This window comes from Gossypium arboreum, chromosome 8, assembly GCF_025698485.1.
Source record: "Gossypium arboreum isolate Shixiya-1 chromosome 8, ASM2569848v2, whole genome shotgun sequence".
Lineage (NCBI taxonomy): Eukaryota > Viridiplantae > Streptophyta > Magnoliopsida > Malvales > Malvaceae > Gossypium > Gossypium arboreum.
This window is the reverse complement of record NC_069077.1, coordinates 137,795,273-137,814,849: the sequence shown is the minus strand read 5'-3', so window position 1 is coordinate 137,814,849 and position 19,577 is coordinate 137,795,273. Positions and strand designations below refer to the sequence as shown.

The following is a 19,577-nucleotide window of genomic DNA, read 5'->3' as shown; positions in this document are numbered from 1 at the left end:
GAGGTTAATTCCTAGATTATGAAATCTTTGTGATAAGCCCGTTGATCCGATTTTAGTTAGATTTATCTAGAGACTGATATATTTATTTAAAATCAAAATTTGAGCATGCTAAAATATTGGTGTGGATAAAAATCGAAGTTGATTTAACTTATGAGTTTGAGCTTGAATTTTCACATTAAACACTCAAGCTAGACTTATTTCCTAGTTATTTATTAACAATATATAATGCTATAATATAAGCATTAAAATAAATAAAAATTGTATTAAATTATTAAACATTGAATTAAAAATAACATAAAATTTGTAAAAAATAAAAATAAAAATATTGGTAGACTTAATACAAACTTAGTTTAATCATTTATAAATATGAGTAAGTTTAAGCAAACTTGAAATGTGTATATAACATATATTAATAGAGTTCAAACCAAACCCGATCCGCTCTATAAACGACTTTAACTTTATATTAATATTATATTCTTTTTTAACCTGATTTCAATTTATGTTAATTTTAAAGATATGCCATTTTATTTCAAGCTTAATAATTTTATTTTATAAATTCAAAGCTAACATATATTTTATAATAATATGGATTTATATTTTATATACGCTATAATTACATCATATGAGTTTATATTTGATATAATTGTATGTGTTTCAGATAAAAATATGTCATATTTGATAACCCCATTTAATGAGATATTGTCTAATAAGAATCACCGTAATATGTGTTGAATACAAAAATATTTCCAATACGAGCATTGAACCCAATAAAGAAAAATAGAAAAGCTGAAATGATCAAAACATTTTTGAGTAATACATCATTTATGTATTCTTTTGAAGTTTTTTCAGATATTTGGAAGTTAAATTTTCAAATTCATTTCTAGATATATGTCATATATAGATTGATAAAGCTACAGAAATAAAAGAATCATGAAAATCACAATACTAAGAGTTAGATTACATTTGACCCTATTTACTCAAGAAATAGATAAAATAATTCCTATACGTCAGGGTAATCAATACCGTACCAATGGACAGACCATTTTTTCTTAAACACCGATATATTTCAATTTATCGTTTTAGATTATCAATAATTTTAATTTTTTTATATACATATTTATAGTGTAATTTTTAGTTTATTGATAAATTATATATACATTTAAATCTTTTCACATATATATTTATAACTTATGTTTAAGTTTCTTCAAAAATTATATGTTATTTTGGTAAACATAAATAAATTATATATTATACATGTGACATTACATTCGTATAAATATATTTATATACAAATTATTAATTAGGTTGAATAATTCAAATTAATAACTTCTAATTTTAAATGTAATTATGAAGAATTAAAATGGTTAAAATTAAAAATTAAAAAATTGATTGAAAATGCCAAAATTTTGTACCAACCGATATGCATCGGTATTGATCAAAATGGGCTGAAATACACTGAAATGGCCTAAACGCATGTAAATTTTGGCCGAAGCGGAACATAGAATACTTGATACTGGTTTTAGACTAAAACGGTACATACCGGCCCGTGCAGCCAGTATCGACTACCATGTTGTGTGTTGGATCAAAGAGCTAACTAGTCCTTTTTATTAAAAATTTCACTCATTTCTACTAACCAAACACTATACAAGAACCAATTTTTAACAGTAGAAATGTAAAAAAAATTTAACAAAAGAACTAGTTTGCTATCAAACGTTCGTAAACTAATTTGTCCATATTTTTAGTAGAGAAGGCAAAATGTAATCCAATTCCTAGTATAAGAGCATCCATGGTATTTTTATCTAGCTAAATGTTATCGAGCCGATAACTAATCAAACTACACACAGAAGGATCGCAATGGTAATGCAGAGCAGCAGCACCAAGTTAGAGTTGGTAACAATCTAATGGCATCAAATTACAATCAAATTCTCACTGCAATCTATGTCTCTACTACAATAAAGTTGCAGTCTTTTGATTCTTATACTTTCTAAATCTACAGTTTCTTGATAGAAAGAAATAGCGAACACGGAACAAGAAACAAGATTGCACCTTTTTGATGCAAGGAGAAGACAAATTGGCTTCAAATCGTAATTAAAAGAAAAAGAAACGAAAAGGAGAAATACCTATATTAGGAAGAACAAAGGCTGCCTCACGAGGACGATGAAGTTAGCTGCCAGAAGGTTTTGGTTGCAACCAAAATGTTCTCCCTTCCATGTGATTCGGGTTCCTTGTCGTTTATGGTTGCTGACCACCTTACTGCATGAGCTATCCGAGCCACTTTATCTATTACTTCAGGGGAGTCTCTAATCACGACTGTTCCTTCTGGACGCAGCATTCGATCTATCTCCACCATTAGATCCACAAGATTACACCTGCAGGAACATCGAAGTTGATGAAAAAAGCTGACAAAAACTCGAACGAGTAAACTAACAGAATGAGCCGTGCAGAAACATTTCACAAGTCTGTTCAATAATGACGAGACATGCAAAGACTCCTAGGAAACAAAGGTGCTTCTATGCTTCGTTTATTTATTTATTTATTTTGCATCATGTTTGGAAGGTGATTGCTTAAAATGGAGAATAAAATGAGCAAAAGGTTATCTGAAGCACATAAAAGTATTGTGATGTGCAATAACTTAAAAGGCAATGTTTCGAGTAATTCATGAACTTCTCGCATAACACATGCTACAAAAATTCAAGAAAAGCCAAAGACAGAATTGAAGGATGAAGCTAATGGTTATATCTACCTGCTCTTGCTTGAACCTGGGAGCTTTATTAGTGATTCAATGCCAGCTACATGGATGAGATCATAAGTACGGGGGTATGTCGAGAAAGGCTCACACCTGCAAACAGCAATCGAGAGAGTTAACCAGAGAGTTTCCATAAAAGACCACCATACATCAAACCATCATAAGAAAAGAACGACAAATCTAAAAGACAAGCAACCATGACAAAGCTTCAAGGATAAGGGTTAATCAGGGATCTAGTTTGACAGTGAAAACACGCAAGTAGAAAATCATAGCTTTAAGCAAATAATCAGTAATCACTCATCTAGCGACATCAGCTAAACCCTTTCCAATGGGAGATTCAATCAACATTTTCAGCAAATAAAGGTAGAATGCTACAGTAACTCACCAATCATGGTATACCCCGATAAGACCCCTGTCATATATAACATCAAGAGTTAATGGCTTCCGAGCAGGAACAACATTCATCACCCATACTGGATCAGATTTGAGTGCTGCTGCAAACCCTCCAAAGAATGCATTCATGTCCATGACATTGCGTATTGCTGGAGTACCAAGCTTCACGTTCAAAGTATTCTTATAATAGGCAACTCTCCTTGCCCACCGCCTCGTGTCTGCCTCAAACAAGTCAATCCCATTTTTCATGACCAAGGCCCTTGAAGGAGCTGTTGTTAGCCTGTCTGGCCACTTGGGAATTGTCCCAATAGCATATTCTCCATTCACAGAAGATGTTTTAGTCACACACTTTTTTAATTTAAAGTACCTACAAACAAAAAAGAAAAGAAGTTTATAACACTATGTTTCTTCTCTAGAATCAATAAATAAACAGAATAGAAAAAGTTGGGAACGGAATCTGGTAACTATTGAACATGCAGCTAAATTAGGTAGAAAATTCCATCAAATTCTTGTTGGAATTTTCTTAGGATGAAAGGCAAATCCTACTAGAATTTTGAATTCTTTGAAACTAAGGATCTCCATGACGATTACCATGCATTACTTGGGTCATTTGATCCATCACATAATTCGAGCCCAAATTCATTTTGGTTTGGTAGACATGAATCTCCATCAGGCTTCTTCCAAATGGCTGTGTTTCCATCCACAGCAATAAGCTCGTAACACAATGCTCTTGCAACAGCCTGGAGGTCTGTCCACTCCTTGTCTTGCTTAGGCCACTGCACAGGGGGTCCGGAGATGACCAAATATCCATCCGGACGAAGTAACCGATCCACTTCAACAAAATATGTTGCATCTGCAAAAGCCATATTTCTTCAAACTAAGACCAAAGAATAAAGGCAGCTATAAATGCGAAAAAAAAAGCACTCCACACACTCGCAAAACAAAGGAAAAAACTTACTATAAGCTGTAAAAGGGATAAGGCAACGAGAGCAGTGAATTAAGTCAAATGCAAATGCAGGAAATGGGAGTCTGCGGGTGCCAAGCATTAGAACAAAGGCTGGTATCCCTCTTTCCAAAACAAATTGTATTTGTGCTTTGTGTGAATCCCTTGGAGCAAATGAGAGTGTCAAAATGCCTTCTTTTAGCATTGAACCCCCAAAACTAGCAACCTGCAGAGGGCCATAATGAGTACGATACTCAAACAGTACAAACTTAAGTATGAGCATTACAAGATACTACTATACAACATAGTGTCAACATACCCCACAGCCCATATCAAGGGCCGTCCTAAGAGTTCCACCGGTTATGGGAATGTACTGTCCAAGTTTCTCTATATACGATGCAGCTCCATCAGGGAACATTGTTCCACCACCAGGGAAAATAAAGTAAGGACCTTCCTCTTTCATCCATCCTTGGTGACCTTTCCTATCAGCAATTTTGTTGTGTGGCATGTTGGAATGCCATATCTAACCATGAAATAATCAGAACTGCTTTAAGTAACGGTAACAATTTACTTCCATTTCTAAAAGTATAATAAACGATGAAACAATTTTATGGAAACAACATCAATTTTTATAGAAAATTTTGTGTTTAATAATAATCTCTAATGGAATACAAAACAAACCCACAGTTTCATTGTGTGACATATTTGAATACCATGCATAGCAATTATATACTTGGAATTCTTACAAGTAAATAAATGTAATAGCCCGATTTTGGGTCTAGTCGGAACAGTGGTTTCGGGACCACAAACCCGACGAAAAAAAAAAAAAAATTTATTTTCATTATATTTTTATAGTCACTAATAATTTGCTTCCATTTCTTAACAAAGGAGCAACTTTAGGGATGGCAATAATCGAGCTGCTTTATGGATTTCGACAGGAAACCACGCTGAATGTGGAAGTTCTTATACTGAAGTGAATGCAGGTGATGGAGCGAGACAATTTTAGTAAATTTTAGTATTTGCTCCACTCGCTCGACTTTTAAAATTACTAAAACCATACATATATGAATATATTATATTATAAGTATACTAGAAATCATATATATAAACTATAATTATGTTTATGAATATGCTTAGAATCATATAATTTGAACAATATCAAATTGAAGTAAGTATCGGAGAGCAGTTATCCAATTATGGATATTACTGATCCATGGAAGTGACGCTCTCAACATTCTTGTAAGCGTGGAACAGAGATAGACAAAAACAATTCTCGCTTAGCTCCATTGCCATCCCTAAGCAATTTTATAGCAAATTTCGTGTTTCAATAATCTCTAATGCTACGTTTGGGAACTTAGATTTGAAATTTTGGATTTCGATTTCAATTATTATGTAAATAGTAAGAATAAAGTGGACAAACTAGTTGAGATTCAATATAATATAGATTAGAAAAGTATAAAAACATGAATTCATCAAATCCTAAAATATTTTAAGGATTTCAAATTCATTAGTAAACAAGCTTCTAACAAATCCATGTATTTGAGAAATGATTATTTAATGTTATATTTCTAAATTGTTTAGTACTCAATTTCCACTATTTTTGAGATCCAAATCCTGAAATATTAGTTCCCAAATGCTGCTAAGGAAAACCCAACAATCCCACAATGCCTTAAATACTCCGCTTTCATTATTATATAAATAGTAAGAATGAAATATAGATATTACAAATAAATTAGTTGGAATTTAATATAATATTTTAAGAATTTCAAATTCAAGCATTTTAACAAATTCATTAATGCTAGATCTTTAAATAATTTACTACTCAATTTACACTATTTCTAAAATCCAAGTCCCCAAACACTAACTAAAAGCTGAAAGAAGAAAATATATACATATATATACCTTGTGCAAGCTTTCAGGCCACTGAACGGGAATCTTGTAGCCAAGAGGAGGAGGGATCAAGCAAAGAGGCGTTTCATCAGGCAAAGGGCAATGCCTTTCTCTATAGAAATTCATCTCCCTACTGAGCTGACTATTACGCCTAGGATCCTCGCACGGCATATGATCGACGGAATCAGCAGGGCAAGCTTCGATAGGCTGGTGATGATGGCCAAGCTCCAACAGCTCCACCAAACGATGCCGTTGCTTTGGATCGGAGGTGGAAAGCAACAAAGCTTGCCTACCAGAGGCAGCCAAGGAATCGCCGAGAGGGGTGAAGACCAACAAGAAAAACAAGAGTACGAGGGCGAAGAAGAAGGCGGAGACGATGTCCAAAAGTTTCCATTGGCGCGGATTTCGTTTGGATGGTGGTAGATTTAAGTGACCCATGTTTTGTTGAAGCTTTGATTAGATTTAAATTTCAATGATTCATTGAAGACTTTTTAGCTTTTTTGCATAGAAAGGGAAGTGGAAGTGTTTGAAGTGAGTTTGAGACAGTGGATTCAGATTTCACACCTAAGAATCCCGTCTTTTGTGTTTCTATCCTTTTCCTCCTCCTCCTCCTCCTCCTCTTCTTCTTATCTTATTATTATTAGAATTATAAAATATAAAATCAATCAATTAAGCACTTCTATTAAATTCCCATATAATTAAGTTCTTGTTCTTAGTTAAAATAATTAATTAACTCCTTTCATTAATGATTATATTAACTGTTAAAATAAATCAATAGATTAATCAGATAATCACACGTAACAACTTCTCGTTTAATCTAATATTTTTTATAAAAATATTAAAAAATTATAAAATTTATAAAAATAGAAAAATATTAAAAAATATAAACTTTTAAAAATTATAAAAATATATATAATAGTATAAATATTATAATAAATATAATAAATTATAAAATTAATAAAAATTTTAAATTTTATAAAAACATATTAAAATTCTATAACAATCATAAAAAGTATTAAAATTATATAAACTTATAAAAATTATTATAAAAACTTGAATTAGCCGAATCAATAGATTAGATAAACTGATATAATTTAACTCTGAATACAAAGATAAGAGGGATTTGTGATTAATGCCAAAATATCCTACAAAATTTAATACTTAATTGTGCTTTATTCTGTTGTTTTTTTGGTCCTGAGTTTGCTTTAATTATATTTTATATTATGATTAGTTTATTAATTAAATTAGCGCATCTAAACTAAGATACAAGTTTAGGTGAAAGAAAGGAAAAGGAGTGAGGGGAGCACGTGGGCAGTCCAAATTCCAAAATGTATCGCACCGTCACTTACTCTTCACCTTCCAGTATCACTTTTTACTTTTACTTACCGACATTAGATAAACTACAATACTGGTCACTAAACTATCATCTTCCTTTTAGTTTAGCCATTAAACCATTAATTTTTTCGATTTAGTTATTAAATCTTTTGAAATCAAATATTTTCGTTACTCTCCCGATAGTAGACCTATTCTTGAATTTAGTTACTCGCCCAAGCCTGAAGGCTTGTCTGAAATTTAAGAGGATTTAGACAAAAAAATTAGGCTCGTTTAAAAATATGAGCTGGGCTCATACTTGAACATTCAAGGCTTGAGTCCGACCCGACCTATTTTTAAGTTTATAATGTTTTAATTACGTTATTTTTATATATTATGTAATTTATAACACATTAAAAAAATATTAAGATGAATATAAAGAAATTCAATAAATAAAAAATAAAATTATTAAGATTGATATAATATAATATAAATATTTTTAAAATTTTAAAATATAATATAGGCGGGCTTAAAATGGGCTTGGGTTAGTCTTTTACAAATATGAGTAGATTTAAGTAAAATTTTATGCTTATATTTCGTTTCAAGTCGAGCTTGGGCAAGTATAAGGTATGTTAATATCATGCATAGGCCCAACCCGAACTAGCCCATGGGCACCTCTACTTGGTAGTTGTCGTTAAATGAGTGATGAAAAGTTGATGGGGGATTTTTTATTGGTTTAATAACAAATTTAGCCCTCCAATGTTTACACATTAGATTAATTTGATCTTAAATATAAAATATTCAACAAATTTAGCCCTTGATGTTTACAAAATTTATCAATTTAATTCTAATTCTAAAAATTTCAATAAATTTAGTCCTCAAAACTTTACAAATTTGTTGATTTAGTTTTACTTCTAATAAATTCAATAAATTTTAAAAAATCCAACAGAATTTACAATTTTAAAGAAATTTTATTCAAGAAGAACTCCAAGCCAACGAGGAATTGATCTTCGACCAAGCTATAAGAAATTAAAAAAAAAAAAAACCAACAGAAAAGTTGAATAAAAATCCAATGATTTCATGAAAAAAAACTTAAATTAACGAAGATAATAGTTTAGTAACTATTTTTATAATTTAACCCATGATTTTACCATAAGTTTTAGAATAGTCTCTTCAAATCAAATAACATTTTGTCATGACTAATTCAATTATGAATATATTTGGATAAGCGGTGCGTTTACCAACGGTTAGTATAAAAATAGTAGTGACGGTAAGATTAAATACAGTAACGATATTGTAGCGCGAGACAAAAAAAGAAGAAGCTAAACACATCGCATTAAAAGTAAATGCCCATCCAAAGGAGCCGACGATGATGAAAATGAAGAGAATAACCTCAACTATTCTTGATTTTATTCTTCCTAATTTTTTTTTCCCTTTTTCCTTTTCTCTAAACTGCCAATTATGTGTTTTCTTTCCAATTGTTCTACTGCTTTTGATGAAAATGTCAAGATGGGTATGTCTAAACCCGCCCATCTAGAGAATTTGTTCATACATAAGTGTAAATCAAGATCCCTTGAGCTTCATCAATGTTGAGTTTTTTCAATTGCATGATTTCAGTGAACTCCAAATCAAGATGGGTTTTTTAAATTTATTGAATTTTTTAAAATTAGAATTAAGTTAATAAATTTTGTAAATTTTGAGGATTAAATTTAGTGAATTTTTTAGATTCCGAGCTAAAATGATAAATTTAGTAAACATCAAGGGCTAAATTCGTTGAATATTTTATATTTAGGATCAATTTGCTAGAATGTGTAAACATTGAAGGGCTAAATGTATTATTAGACCAATAAAAAAGCCTACATTAGCTTTCTATCACTCATCTAAATATTTGATTTCGAAAATTTTAGTAACTAAATCGAAAAAATTAATAATTCAATGACTAAAATAGAAGAAAGACAATTGTTTAATGACCATTTTTGTAGTTTACCCTAAAATATTTGGCGATGTTATCATACTATACTTTAGTTTTACTCTCCATCCCACTATTTTCAAAATCAGATCGAATTGGTCAATTTGATCAATTGGATTGAAAATTGATTAATTATCGATCCGAAATAAGGGGTTAGATTGATTGACTTGTAAACTGATAGGAACCAAATGTCTAAGATTAAAAAAATTTGATGGAACTAACGTTAAATCGATTGAATCATTTTTGTCAATTTAAAAAAAAAATCTTGATTTTTATGAATTTTTTTAGCAATCTCATTATAGGCTCTGACCATATCTGCTCTTTTTGACACAATACCTAAAACTGCCCATAGCCCCTCCCTAACCCATAAATAGGATGATAATTCACTTCAAGACACTCTAACCCACGTTCTCCTACATTGGCAACAATACGCATTCTAATCAAATTAAATGGATCAAGAATCGATAGTCTGACCGGTTTGATCATTAATTCATTAAAATTTGATAATTGAATTTGAATTAATAAGATTTACATTAAATTGAATTATGCAACTTTAAAAAAATTTGCTTAAGTAGTTAATATAAAACCACGCAGAATTTATATTACTCATAAATAGTATGAAAACATTATAATCTTATATTCATTGTTGACTCTAACCCTCTGCGACCAACCTTGCCTCAAATACTCTGCAGACCATTCGAGTACTTAAAACCAAAAGGGGATGAGATTCTTCTCTAAATCAAGCACATGCTTGACATTTGACACGACTCTACGTTCAACCTGATTATGTATGGAGAATAACGAATCATCATCATTGTGCTCGGCTACATCAGCTACCTTCATAATTATCTGAAACTACCAGAAACTGAAATTTATGATCCCGTCAAAAATCTCTATCTAAATTAATTGTTTTGTCGTCGAACGAGTCGATTTGCAAAAGCTGAACCAAGCTCTGATACCAGCTTGTTGTGGTCAACTTATATAAACAACGAAATAGAAAAGGTAGAAGAATGAACATAAATATTTTAAGTGAAAAAATCCTCAAAAAAGGATAAAAATCATGGGTAAAGGAGATATTGACTTTTCACTAAATGAGTAAACAAACGAGAGTACAATATAAAAAAATAAACTTAAATGTACAACCTGTACATTACTCAAGACCCCAAATATAAAGCTCAAAATCTCAAAGAGCAAACAGATAAATAAAACTTTAAATCTCGTAAGGCACTCACAAAAGGGGTAGGTATAAAATACTCTCCAGAATTATCATGAAACTCCCACTAAAACTCATATGTGACTACGTTTTAATTGGCTTAACAAAACAGGGATACAATAACCCCTTTAAATAGGCTAAAATTAGAATTCTAATCATACTAAAATATCTTTAGAATAATCAGAGTCTAATTGAGAGAAGAAGTTTTTCTTGAAGTCTAGAACACAGCTACCAAATAGGAGAACATGTCGTGACAATGCAACGTCCCATTAGCTTCGTCACAATATTGTCCCGACGAGCCGACACTCCTTGTCCTAACATTGGGCATGTTTTGGCCGTTCTTTGATTGCTCGTCGATTCTCGTCTAAGGTGCTTACAATATGTCCGATAAATGCGAGGCATACCAGACAGATTAAATTACTGAAAATAATAGTACGACTAAATTCCAAATGTATGAAGAGTACAAAGACTTAGAGCATATTTAACCTATTAGTTTGTAAATCAAAACACCAATGAATAGAACTGAATAGAGTATTGATATTCAATAGGTTAAGTGGTAAAAAAGTTTGATGTCTCTAAAGTAAAATTTTGGGCTCAAATTTTGTGGATGAAAAAACAATACCAAAAAAAACTTCTCCTTACAATCAAAAAATTCAACCTAAAATCCATTGCTATATGTGTTGTAAACTTTTATTCAACAAATTTAAAGCTCAAAATCTTAGTATTTTTCCAAGTGAATGCTACGTTTGGTAGAATTATTATTTTTACACATGTTTTAGTATACATGTTAGTAATAAACTAATTCAATTGATAATATTTAGCCATTTCTATAAATTATTTTTAGCTAAAAGAAGGAAAAAGTTTAGGCTTTTACTCTTCTTTCAAAATTCAAGTTCAAATTTATACTAACTATTCTTTTTTTATATCTACCTATTGTAATACATATATAATAAATATTTTTCTCGTATTATTACACTAGTAATCACATAAGGTAAATTTCAATGAAAAGATAACACATGAGAGGGTAAAACTAAATACAACAATCAAATTGAAGGAATGGTAATTTATGTACAAAATGGAGTCAACAGAAAATCCCACCCAGTGCCATACTTTTCACCCACGAATGGACTCAAATATATTTTCTTTAATATATCCAAACGTATCGGATATTAAAATTTCAAAGAAAATAAAGGCTTAGGAGTAATTGGATCCGATCTTACGTGCCTGATTGGCCAGTGTCGAATTCCAACGAGTCGAGTAACGGCGTACGGCAAACCGGGCAAGTGGAGTGCTTTCTGAGCCAAACGTCGATGCAAGAAAGGTGAAAATTATGGGCACACTTGGGCATGATTCTTAGCACTTCTTTCTCTTCGTACTCGCCTAAGCATATCGAGCATCTTATTCACAAAACCAGAAACTAAATGAGTTGGTCGATTGAGTCTTAATTTAATTAGTACGAGTATTATTGTCAATATAGAAAAATATAAATTTAGTATGCTAAAACGCATTATCTTCTTATTTATAGATTAAATATTATGTCAAAAAATAAATATGATCGAAACCTATAATAAAATTATTAAAAAACTAAATCAGCGACAATAATTTTTGTTTTATAAAGTATTTTTATTTAAGATATGTGTTTGAGATTTTATAAGATATGATTTTTCGATATATTAAAAAAAATTGAAGTAACATAGGAAGATAATACTACGAAGTGAATAACAAGTTTCATAAAAAAACCTATCAGTCAAGGAGAGGAACCCGGAAAACCGCTTCATTGTAATAAAAAAATTGGGCAAACTACAATAGATCATACAATTATCGTTTTTATCTTTTTTTGTCACCAATTGGCTAACGTAAAAATGGAAACTCTAAAAATTAAGATAGTTGAGTGATAAAATAAAATAAAATAAAATAGTTAAATGATCATTTTGTAACTTTTCATAATTAAATTACTAAAAAGAAAAAAAACATAGTTAGATTACTACTAATATAGTTACCTAAAAGAATTATGTTGGCTGGAAGTGTCGAATATATATTTGACAATTGACATTAGTTTGTCTTTATCAATTTTGATTTGAAATTTCAAACATGAATTAACTTGATTTGACATAAAATCAATAAAGAAATTCAATTAACCAAAGTTAAAGCTCTCAAAAGAATTGAATTCAAAATCATCTAAATAAATAACTTGAAATGACTTAAATATGAGGAAAAGTTACAAAGTTCAAAAATTAATATGGACAAAAAAATTAAAAACCAAATTAAGAGAAAAAATTACTAAATTCAAGGACTAAATATTGATTTATCCCATTTTTAATACCACAAATAAAGTTAAGAAAAACTCATCCCAGATCTCAATTATGTATTCTTTTAATTATTAGAATACAACTTTTATGACACTAAATAATTTTTAACCACCATTAAAATTAAAAGATTAAAATATGCCCTAAATTTAAGAATTTTGGTAAATTTAAAATTTAATCTCTATATTTTTATTTTAGACATTTAATCTATCTACTTTTTAAATTTCAAAATTCAAGTTCAACTGTTAACACAGTTAAAATTATTGTTTTAAATTCAAGTTCATTAGAAAATCATTTTTAGTTATATTGCTATCAAGTAAGTTTTTTATTTTATTTCAAAATGTCTTACCAATAAGTTTAACAAAAAAATAATAGTGTTAACAATTGAATTTGAGTATAAGAATTAAATTCCAAATTTGTGAAGAATGTAAGGACCTATGGCATATTTTAACCAATTTAAAAATTACCACAATCACTAAATTGAATAATTATCATGAAATTAATGAAAAATGGAATTCACTTTTTCACGGTGGAGGTCTTTATATTAAGAGTCGAATTGTATTTTTTTTCTTCTACTTAAAAAATAGCAAATTAGTCATTATACGTTAGATCAAAGAGTAAACTGATTATTTTATTAAAAAATTCATCCATGGTTACTATTAAAAATTGTTACATGTACATCAACATAAAGTATATATAGCACACCATGTGTAATTGTCCGGTATTCCGTCAACCGCACCAATTTCTAATAGTAGAAATGGATGAAAATTTTAAATAAAAAAACTAATTTAATTTAATGTATAGGAACTAATTTACTCATTTTTTGAATAAAATGATAAAATATAATCTACCTCGGAGCCTCTGTTGTAATTTTACCATTGATACAAGAGAATAAAACGGCTGAGGGAAAGAAAAAACTTACTGTGCATCTTCCATGGACTTGAAAGCTTCACGATTGAACTTGATGGTGGGTATTGCAGCTACCACTACTGGTTCAACCCCTCCAATTTCTGCCTCTGCCTGCCATCAAACCATTAATGTTTTAGAAAAACCCCAAAATTCAATGCCACAAAGTAATCAAAACGAGTTCGAAAATTTGCCCATGAATCTGAATATACTGAATGTTATGACAGATAAGGAATCAAAATTCAGAAAAAAATAAAAAACCTTATCTCTAAAATCCAGACAAGCTTTAAAAAACGAAATGAACCTGTTCGAGATCAATCCTGGATTCGGTCTGAAACAAGAGTCGGGTTTGGGACCCTCTAATTCTCCGACAGATCATTTTCGTACAAACAAACACAATAAAAGTGGCACTCATTCCAAAACCGATCACTGTTGTGATCAAATTCATGCCTGAACCAAACATCTTTTTTCTCTTGAAATTTTCCTTGTTTTTTATTTTCCCGAGAAAGAAAAAAGGTTAAGAAAGACCTGGATCAGGATTTTCCGAGAATGAGCATGTTTGGAGGCAAAACTGGGAAAAAAAGGGTGGGTTTTTTTCTGAAGAGAAAAGAAAAGAAGGCTACCACATGGCGGTATATTATCGGTTTGGCATGGTGGGGGATAGGATTCGAAAGAAAAGGACAAAATGGATTGTTTGTTGTTTAATGTTTGGAATCACATTCAATGGACCCAGTTTTTGTAATAGTAGCTGGTTGTAAGTTTTGGCTACAAATTTGCAGCAGTATCGACGGTAAAAAAATTGTGGATGTGCATTCCTTAGTCGATTTAAGGTGGAGAATCTCTCTATCTGCATTAATGTTTTATAGCTTCGTGAATGGAAAAAAACAGAGGATTTTATAATGGGGTAAGTGGTTGAATTGGATAAGCCAGGTCATACTATTTCAAGCCGATACAATCGATTAATACTCGATTTATGGGATAATCGATTTAATATCTCTATTTGAACTGTTACTCAGTTTATTCACAATCCAATCGATTTAATCAATTGATCCAGTTCAAACAATTATAATTTTATCTATTATTTAGAGAACCAATCTAACTTGATTCTATATTTTATAATGAGATAAGTGGTTGAATTGGTTAAGTCATCGAGTCGATCGATTGTACTATTTGATTAAATCAAGTATTAAAAAAAATGAGTTTAAACAATTCAATCTGATTCAATTGATCAATACTTGATTCACGGATCAATCGATTTGACGTCTCTATTTGAATTGGTATATCAATCGATTCACAATCCAATCGATTTTATCAACTGATCTAGTTCAAACAACTACAATTTTATTTATTATTTAGAAATCTGATCTAACTTGACATTATATTTAATTGAAATATAATGCAACTATTGTATATCAATAAGGTACATGAAAAATTTCTCATGATACGTGGTTTTGTATCCTCGTTATTTATTTACGATTGATGCATTATTAATGAATAATACGACACTTCATCATTAGTAAAAAAATAGAATATTTATAAATAATACTACTAAAATTATAACATAAACCCATAAATTCAAATCGACTAAAGCTAGACCGAGTTGATTGTATTTAAAATATATATATATATAATAATTATTATTAATATTTTGTGTTAAAATAAAATTATTAATTATTTATAAATTTTCGTATATTTTTTATTTTAGATAATGAAATGTCGTATTTAAATTCATTAATAGTAGATGAAATTCATATATGAAATGGTGTAATATTATTTAATTTTTATTTATTTTAAATCTGAGTGATTGCTGCATTTGGATAAAGCCTAGTCTAAGGTTCACGATTAGAGTTATTTTATTTTAGCCATAATTGTAAAAATCACCACTTAACATTTTTGGGTTTTTCACTTAAGCCGTTAAGCTTTTTGTTTTGTCATTCTCATCCACAAGGTTACAACTTTTTCAAATGACTTCCTGACATGACACATTATCACTAACGTGGCATTTTATATTTTTAAAATTTACTTATAAAAATAAAAAAATGATATTTTTAAAAATTTATAAAAATAAAAAAATGATAATTTAAAACGTATTAAAAGTTTAAATTTTATAAAACAAATTCAAAAGGAAATAAATTCAAGAAATATGTGTATTTTGAGAAACAACAAAAAAGAAATTAGCAAACCATGAAGAGAGATCACATTCATCCCCAACCCAATCCAGACCCGTCGGCTCATCCGTCAGCGGCGGTTCTTCAACCGGAAAGGCCAACAAATTTTTGAGGAAGCTTCCTTCTCAGATTACAATCTCAAAGCAATTCCTAATAAGGCTATTTATTCTCAAAATACTCAAAATCAAACCCAATCCCAGACCCAAGATTGTTCGTCTTCTACCAGCTGCGGCGGTGGGATTGATGAGGTTCTGAGGGAAAATGAAAGCGATGACATAGTGAGGAGAACACCGATCACAATGAGTTAGTCAATTCGAGATCCACGAAACGACTGCGCTTTGTCCCTACAACCACCCGCCATCAGTCCAACACTCTTAAACAGAGCGCAAAAACAGAGAGATGAGGAAGAGAAATGGGTCTTTGCTTAAATCTATTGCATCAATGAAAAGATAAGTTGAAAAATTTAAGCTAATAACTTTCTGGGTTTTTATTTATTTATTCTTATTCAGAGAAATAAACAAAGTGCTTAGTCTTGCCACGTCAGACAATTGTTAAGCGTTGGTTGACTAACGGTTTCTGTCAATTTTGGCCTTCTCTGAAAAAAAATTGCAACGTTGTGAATAAGAATGACAAAAAAGAAAGCTTAAGGGCTTAAGTGAAAAAAACAAAAACATCAAGGGTGATTTTTGAAATTATGCCTTTATTTTATTAAGGGTGTGGCTTAACCCTATCCTCGTAACCATTTTTCACTCTTTAAACAGAGAAAACGTAATAAACGGTTTCAACTTTCAACTTTATTAGTTTTTTAAGCTAAATCAACATCAATATATATAATTGGTCTAAATTATTATTTAAAATTTAAATTTATTTTTAATTTTAAAATATTTTAATTGAAATTTTAAAGTATCTGTATTACATCAATGGAGTTTTTTTTTATCTAATAGTAATTTGAATGTCAAATGTTAATTTGGATTTGGAGTGGACTCTTCCATTAGTCTAATAATAGTTTGGACATCAAATATCATATCGAATTTGAGAAAGATCATGTTTAAAACATGTAGATAAAATTTTAAACACGTTAATTTATTGCCTAAATAATTTAGATTTAACGTGTTAAAAAATAACTTGCCTAAAATTTATTGCATGAAAAATATGTGTTTAAGCGTAGGGGTGAGCGTTTGATCGAATCGAATGAAAAAATTTTAAGTTAATCGAGTTGATGAATCCTATTTTATCATCCTAACTCGATTTAAAATTTTACTGAATTGAGTCTAGTGAGATGAAATTCGAATAAAAAATATTTGTTCGAGTTAAATTTAAAAAATAACTTTGGATCCTTGTAGTCATTGCCACCCACCGTAATTAAATTAGTTATTAACTTTCATCTCCTCATAATTTATTTATTAATCTTTTATACATGATTTAGCTTCTTTGCTTGCTTAGTTGTTTCAATAATGTTATGATTCTTGTCACCATGTATTTTAAAATTAAAAATTATTAAATATAAAAATGTGGTTTTTAATAAAAGTTATTTTAAAGATAAAGTGTAAATTGATACCAACAGAAAATTTTAATACTGAATATTTGATGGTATCATCAAGAATTTAATTTTAATAGAAATTGATAAAGATTCAACATGATTAAATAATTCAATGATATAAATAGTAAAAATGTGAAAATTAATTTAATAATATAAATAGTGAACATAAATTCAAAAAAAGAAGAAGAGTTTTTAGGAAAATAAAAGGAAAAAATATTTGGGGTTTGAGAGAAGTAAAAATTTTGGGAAGAAAATAAAAGAAAAAGAGTCTTGAGAGTTTGGGAGAAAGTAAATTTTTTTTTTGGGAAAGTAAAAGGGTTTGAGGGGGAAGAGTTTGATATTTGATTTATTCGAATTATTCGATTAACTCATTAATTCAATTTGAATAATTCAAAACTTAAATTTTATTTTTTAATTTTTTCAAGTCGAATCGAATATTACTCACCCTATTAAGCGCATTCGAATTCAGACCTTCCTATTTGTTTTAACTTTTAACAGCAATGGTATCAATTAAGATAAGACTTGCTCCGTTTTGCTCCGTCTCGATTTAATTTTTGCTATTTATCTTTAATATTTTCAATAATTTTAAAGCCAAGTAAATATTTAAACTTGATTCTTCAAAGAGTATTTAAACATAAATATATGAATTTTCACTATTATACATTATAACATTCTTACCCTTTTAATAGTTATATATATAAAGATAAAATGATAATTTCATATAGTGAAGCGGTGGGGATGGGATAAGCAATTATCATATTCACTCCATATTACTTTCCAAAAGATAAAATCCATCCTACCCCACACCCACTTTTTAAAATAAAAAATCCACTTAATCTGAAGTGAATCGGTTCGAGTCTTACAATCAATAAGTAAAATTAGGAAAAAAGAAAGAAAAAGAAAAAAGAAATAGTGAATGATTAAGCTTAACTAAAACTTCAAAAACCTAAAATTAAGATTTTTAAAATATCTATTTTTACAATATTTAAAATTTTCATTTTAAATTATATCACACAAGATCTAACATGTTATTTAACAATTAAATTAATTATTTTAGCAATTGAATGACCTAATTAACATAACCTCAATTAGAGATATAATTAAAATGATTTGAAATTTAAAGATAAATTAAAAATAGAATCATAATTTAAAGATGTTTAATGATTGTTATACAGAAAAGATGGATTGTGGTTGATTCAAGAATATATGCTTAAGAAGAGTGATTGAAAACTCCAGATATTGCTCTCTGTTCTATAAAATACCATTTTCTATAAATGAATATGGCTTTGCTTGTTCATGTGATTCTTCCTTTTATATGCAAAGTATATATATATATATATATATATATATATATATATATTTATGATTAGAAGATGCTTTACTTTCATCATCTCTCAATATAATCAATTATTATATATGAGTATTATTGTTAATGTAAGAGAATGAGAGTTTGAGTGCACTTAAGTGCATTATTTTTCTATTTACGAGTTGGAGAAGTTATGTATAGTTTTAGACATTGTGTCAAAAATAACAAATATGATCGAACATATAATGAAATTGTTAATAAAATAATTGAATAAATTAATAAAAGTGGAATCTAAAACCATTAGTGGAATGCTATACGAGTGGCATTGCCCCTTTTTTCTCCTAATTTTAAAAACTTTTACTAAAAATTTCAAGATTTTTAAAAATATAATTTATTGCAAATATTGAGATTTGAACTCTAAATTTATTGAATATCATCTCTTAAAGATAATTAAATAAATTAATAGAAGAAAATTCTTAAAGTTAATCATGTATGGTAACAAGAGTCTAAAAAATATTGGTTAGAGACGAATTTAATGGGGCAGGCAAGGGGCCTCCCCCAAATATAAGATATTCAATTTAGTCCTTATTAAATAATGGAATTTTAAGTTAAAATAAGGAAAAAATACACTTTGGCCCTCTCAAAAAATGATTTTTTTTTGTTTAATCACTTTAAGGATGATGAAATCATAAATTATTAAATAATAAAAACCATATTTTGACCTCTCAAAAAATTATAATTTAATTTTGACCCACTAAAAAAATTATGGATTCGCCCTTGGCCTTGGCTCTTGAAAATTTTGAAAATATTTTATTAAGCCCTTCAAAAAGTTGGAATTTTAATTAGGCTCCTAAATTTTATAGAAATCTTAATTAAACCCTTTAAA

The 19,577-nt window shown here is 29.4% G+C and overlaps 2 protein-coding genes across 2 annotated transcripts; both read right to left on the bottom strand.

Annotated features, from left to right (window-relative positions):
* Positions 1-1,792: 1,792 nt before the first annotated feature.
* Positions 1,793-6,659, bottom strand: LOC108469963 (probable pectin methyltransferase QUA3). The gene is made up of 7 exons (XM_017771101.2): positions 5,985-6,659; positions 4,402-4,605; positions 4,098-4,308; positions 3,731-3,992; positions 3,132-3,506; positions 2,744-2,839; positions 1,793-2,369 (listed from the first exon to the last, which is right to left on the bottom strand). Exons 1-7 carry the CDS (start codon positions 6,408-6,410, stop codon positions 2,147-2,149), a joined length of 1,797 nt encoding a protein of 598 aa, XP_017626590.1. The 5' UTR covers positions 6,411-6,659; the 3' UTR covers positions 1,793-2,146.
* Positions 6,660-11,490: 4,831 nt separating this feature from the next.
* LOC108468995 (RING-H2 finger protein ATL2-like) lies at positions 11,491-14,319 on the bottom strand. Its single transcript, XM_017769867.2, has 3 exons — positions 13,982-14,319; positions 13,694-13,791; positions 11,491-11,862 (listed from the first exon to the last, which is right to left on the bottom strand). Exons 1-3 carry the CDS (start codon positions 14,138-14,140, stop codon positions 11,682-11,684), a joined length of 438 nt encoding a protein of 145 aa, XP_017625356.1. The 5' UTR covers positions 14,141-14,319; the 3' UTR covers positions 11,491-11,681.
* Positions 14,320-19,577: the final 5,258 nt, after the last annotated feature.

Excerpts from the sequence above, each read along its gene's own strand:
- LOC108469963 (XM_017771101.2), bottom strand. The coding sequence starts at position 6,410 with ATGGGTCACTTAAATCTACCACCATCCAAACGAAATCCGCGCCAATGG. Across the intron at positions 3,993-4,097 it reads TATCCCTTTTACAGCTTATA|ATGCAACATATTTTGTTGAA; the intron begins GTAAGTTTTTTC and ends TGGCTTTTGCAG. Across the intron at positions 2,840-3,131 it reads ATCGGGGTATACCATGATTG|GTGTGAGCCTTTCTCGACAT; the intron begins GTGAGTTACTGT and ends TGCTGTTTGCAG.
- LOC108468995 (XM_017769867.2), bottom strand. The coding sequence starts at position 14,140 with ATGTTTGGTTCAGGCATGAATTTGATCACAACAGTGATCGGTTTTGGA. Across the intron at positions 13,792-13,981 it reads CCAGGATTGATCTCGAACAG|GCAGAGGCAGAAATTGGAGG; the intron begins GTTCATTTCGTT and ends GTTTGATGGCAG. Across the intron at positions 11,863-13,693 it reads AAGTCCATGGAAGATGCACA|ATGCTCGATATGCTTAGGCG; the intron begins GTAAGTTTTTTC and ends TTTGTGAATAAG.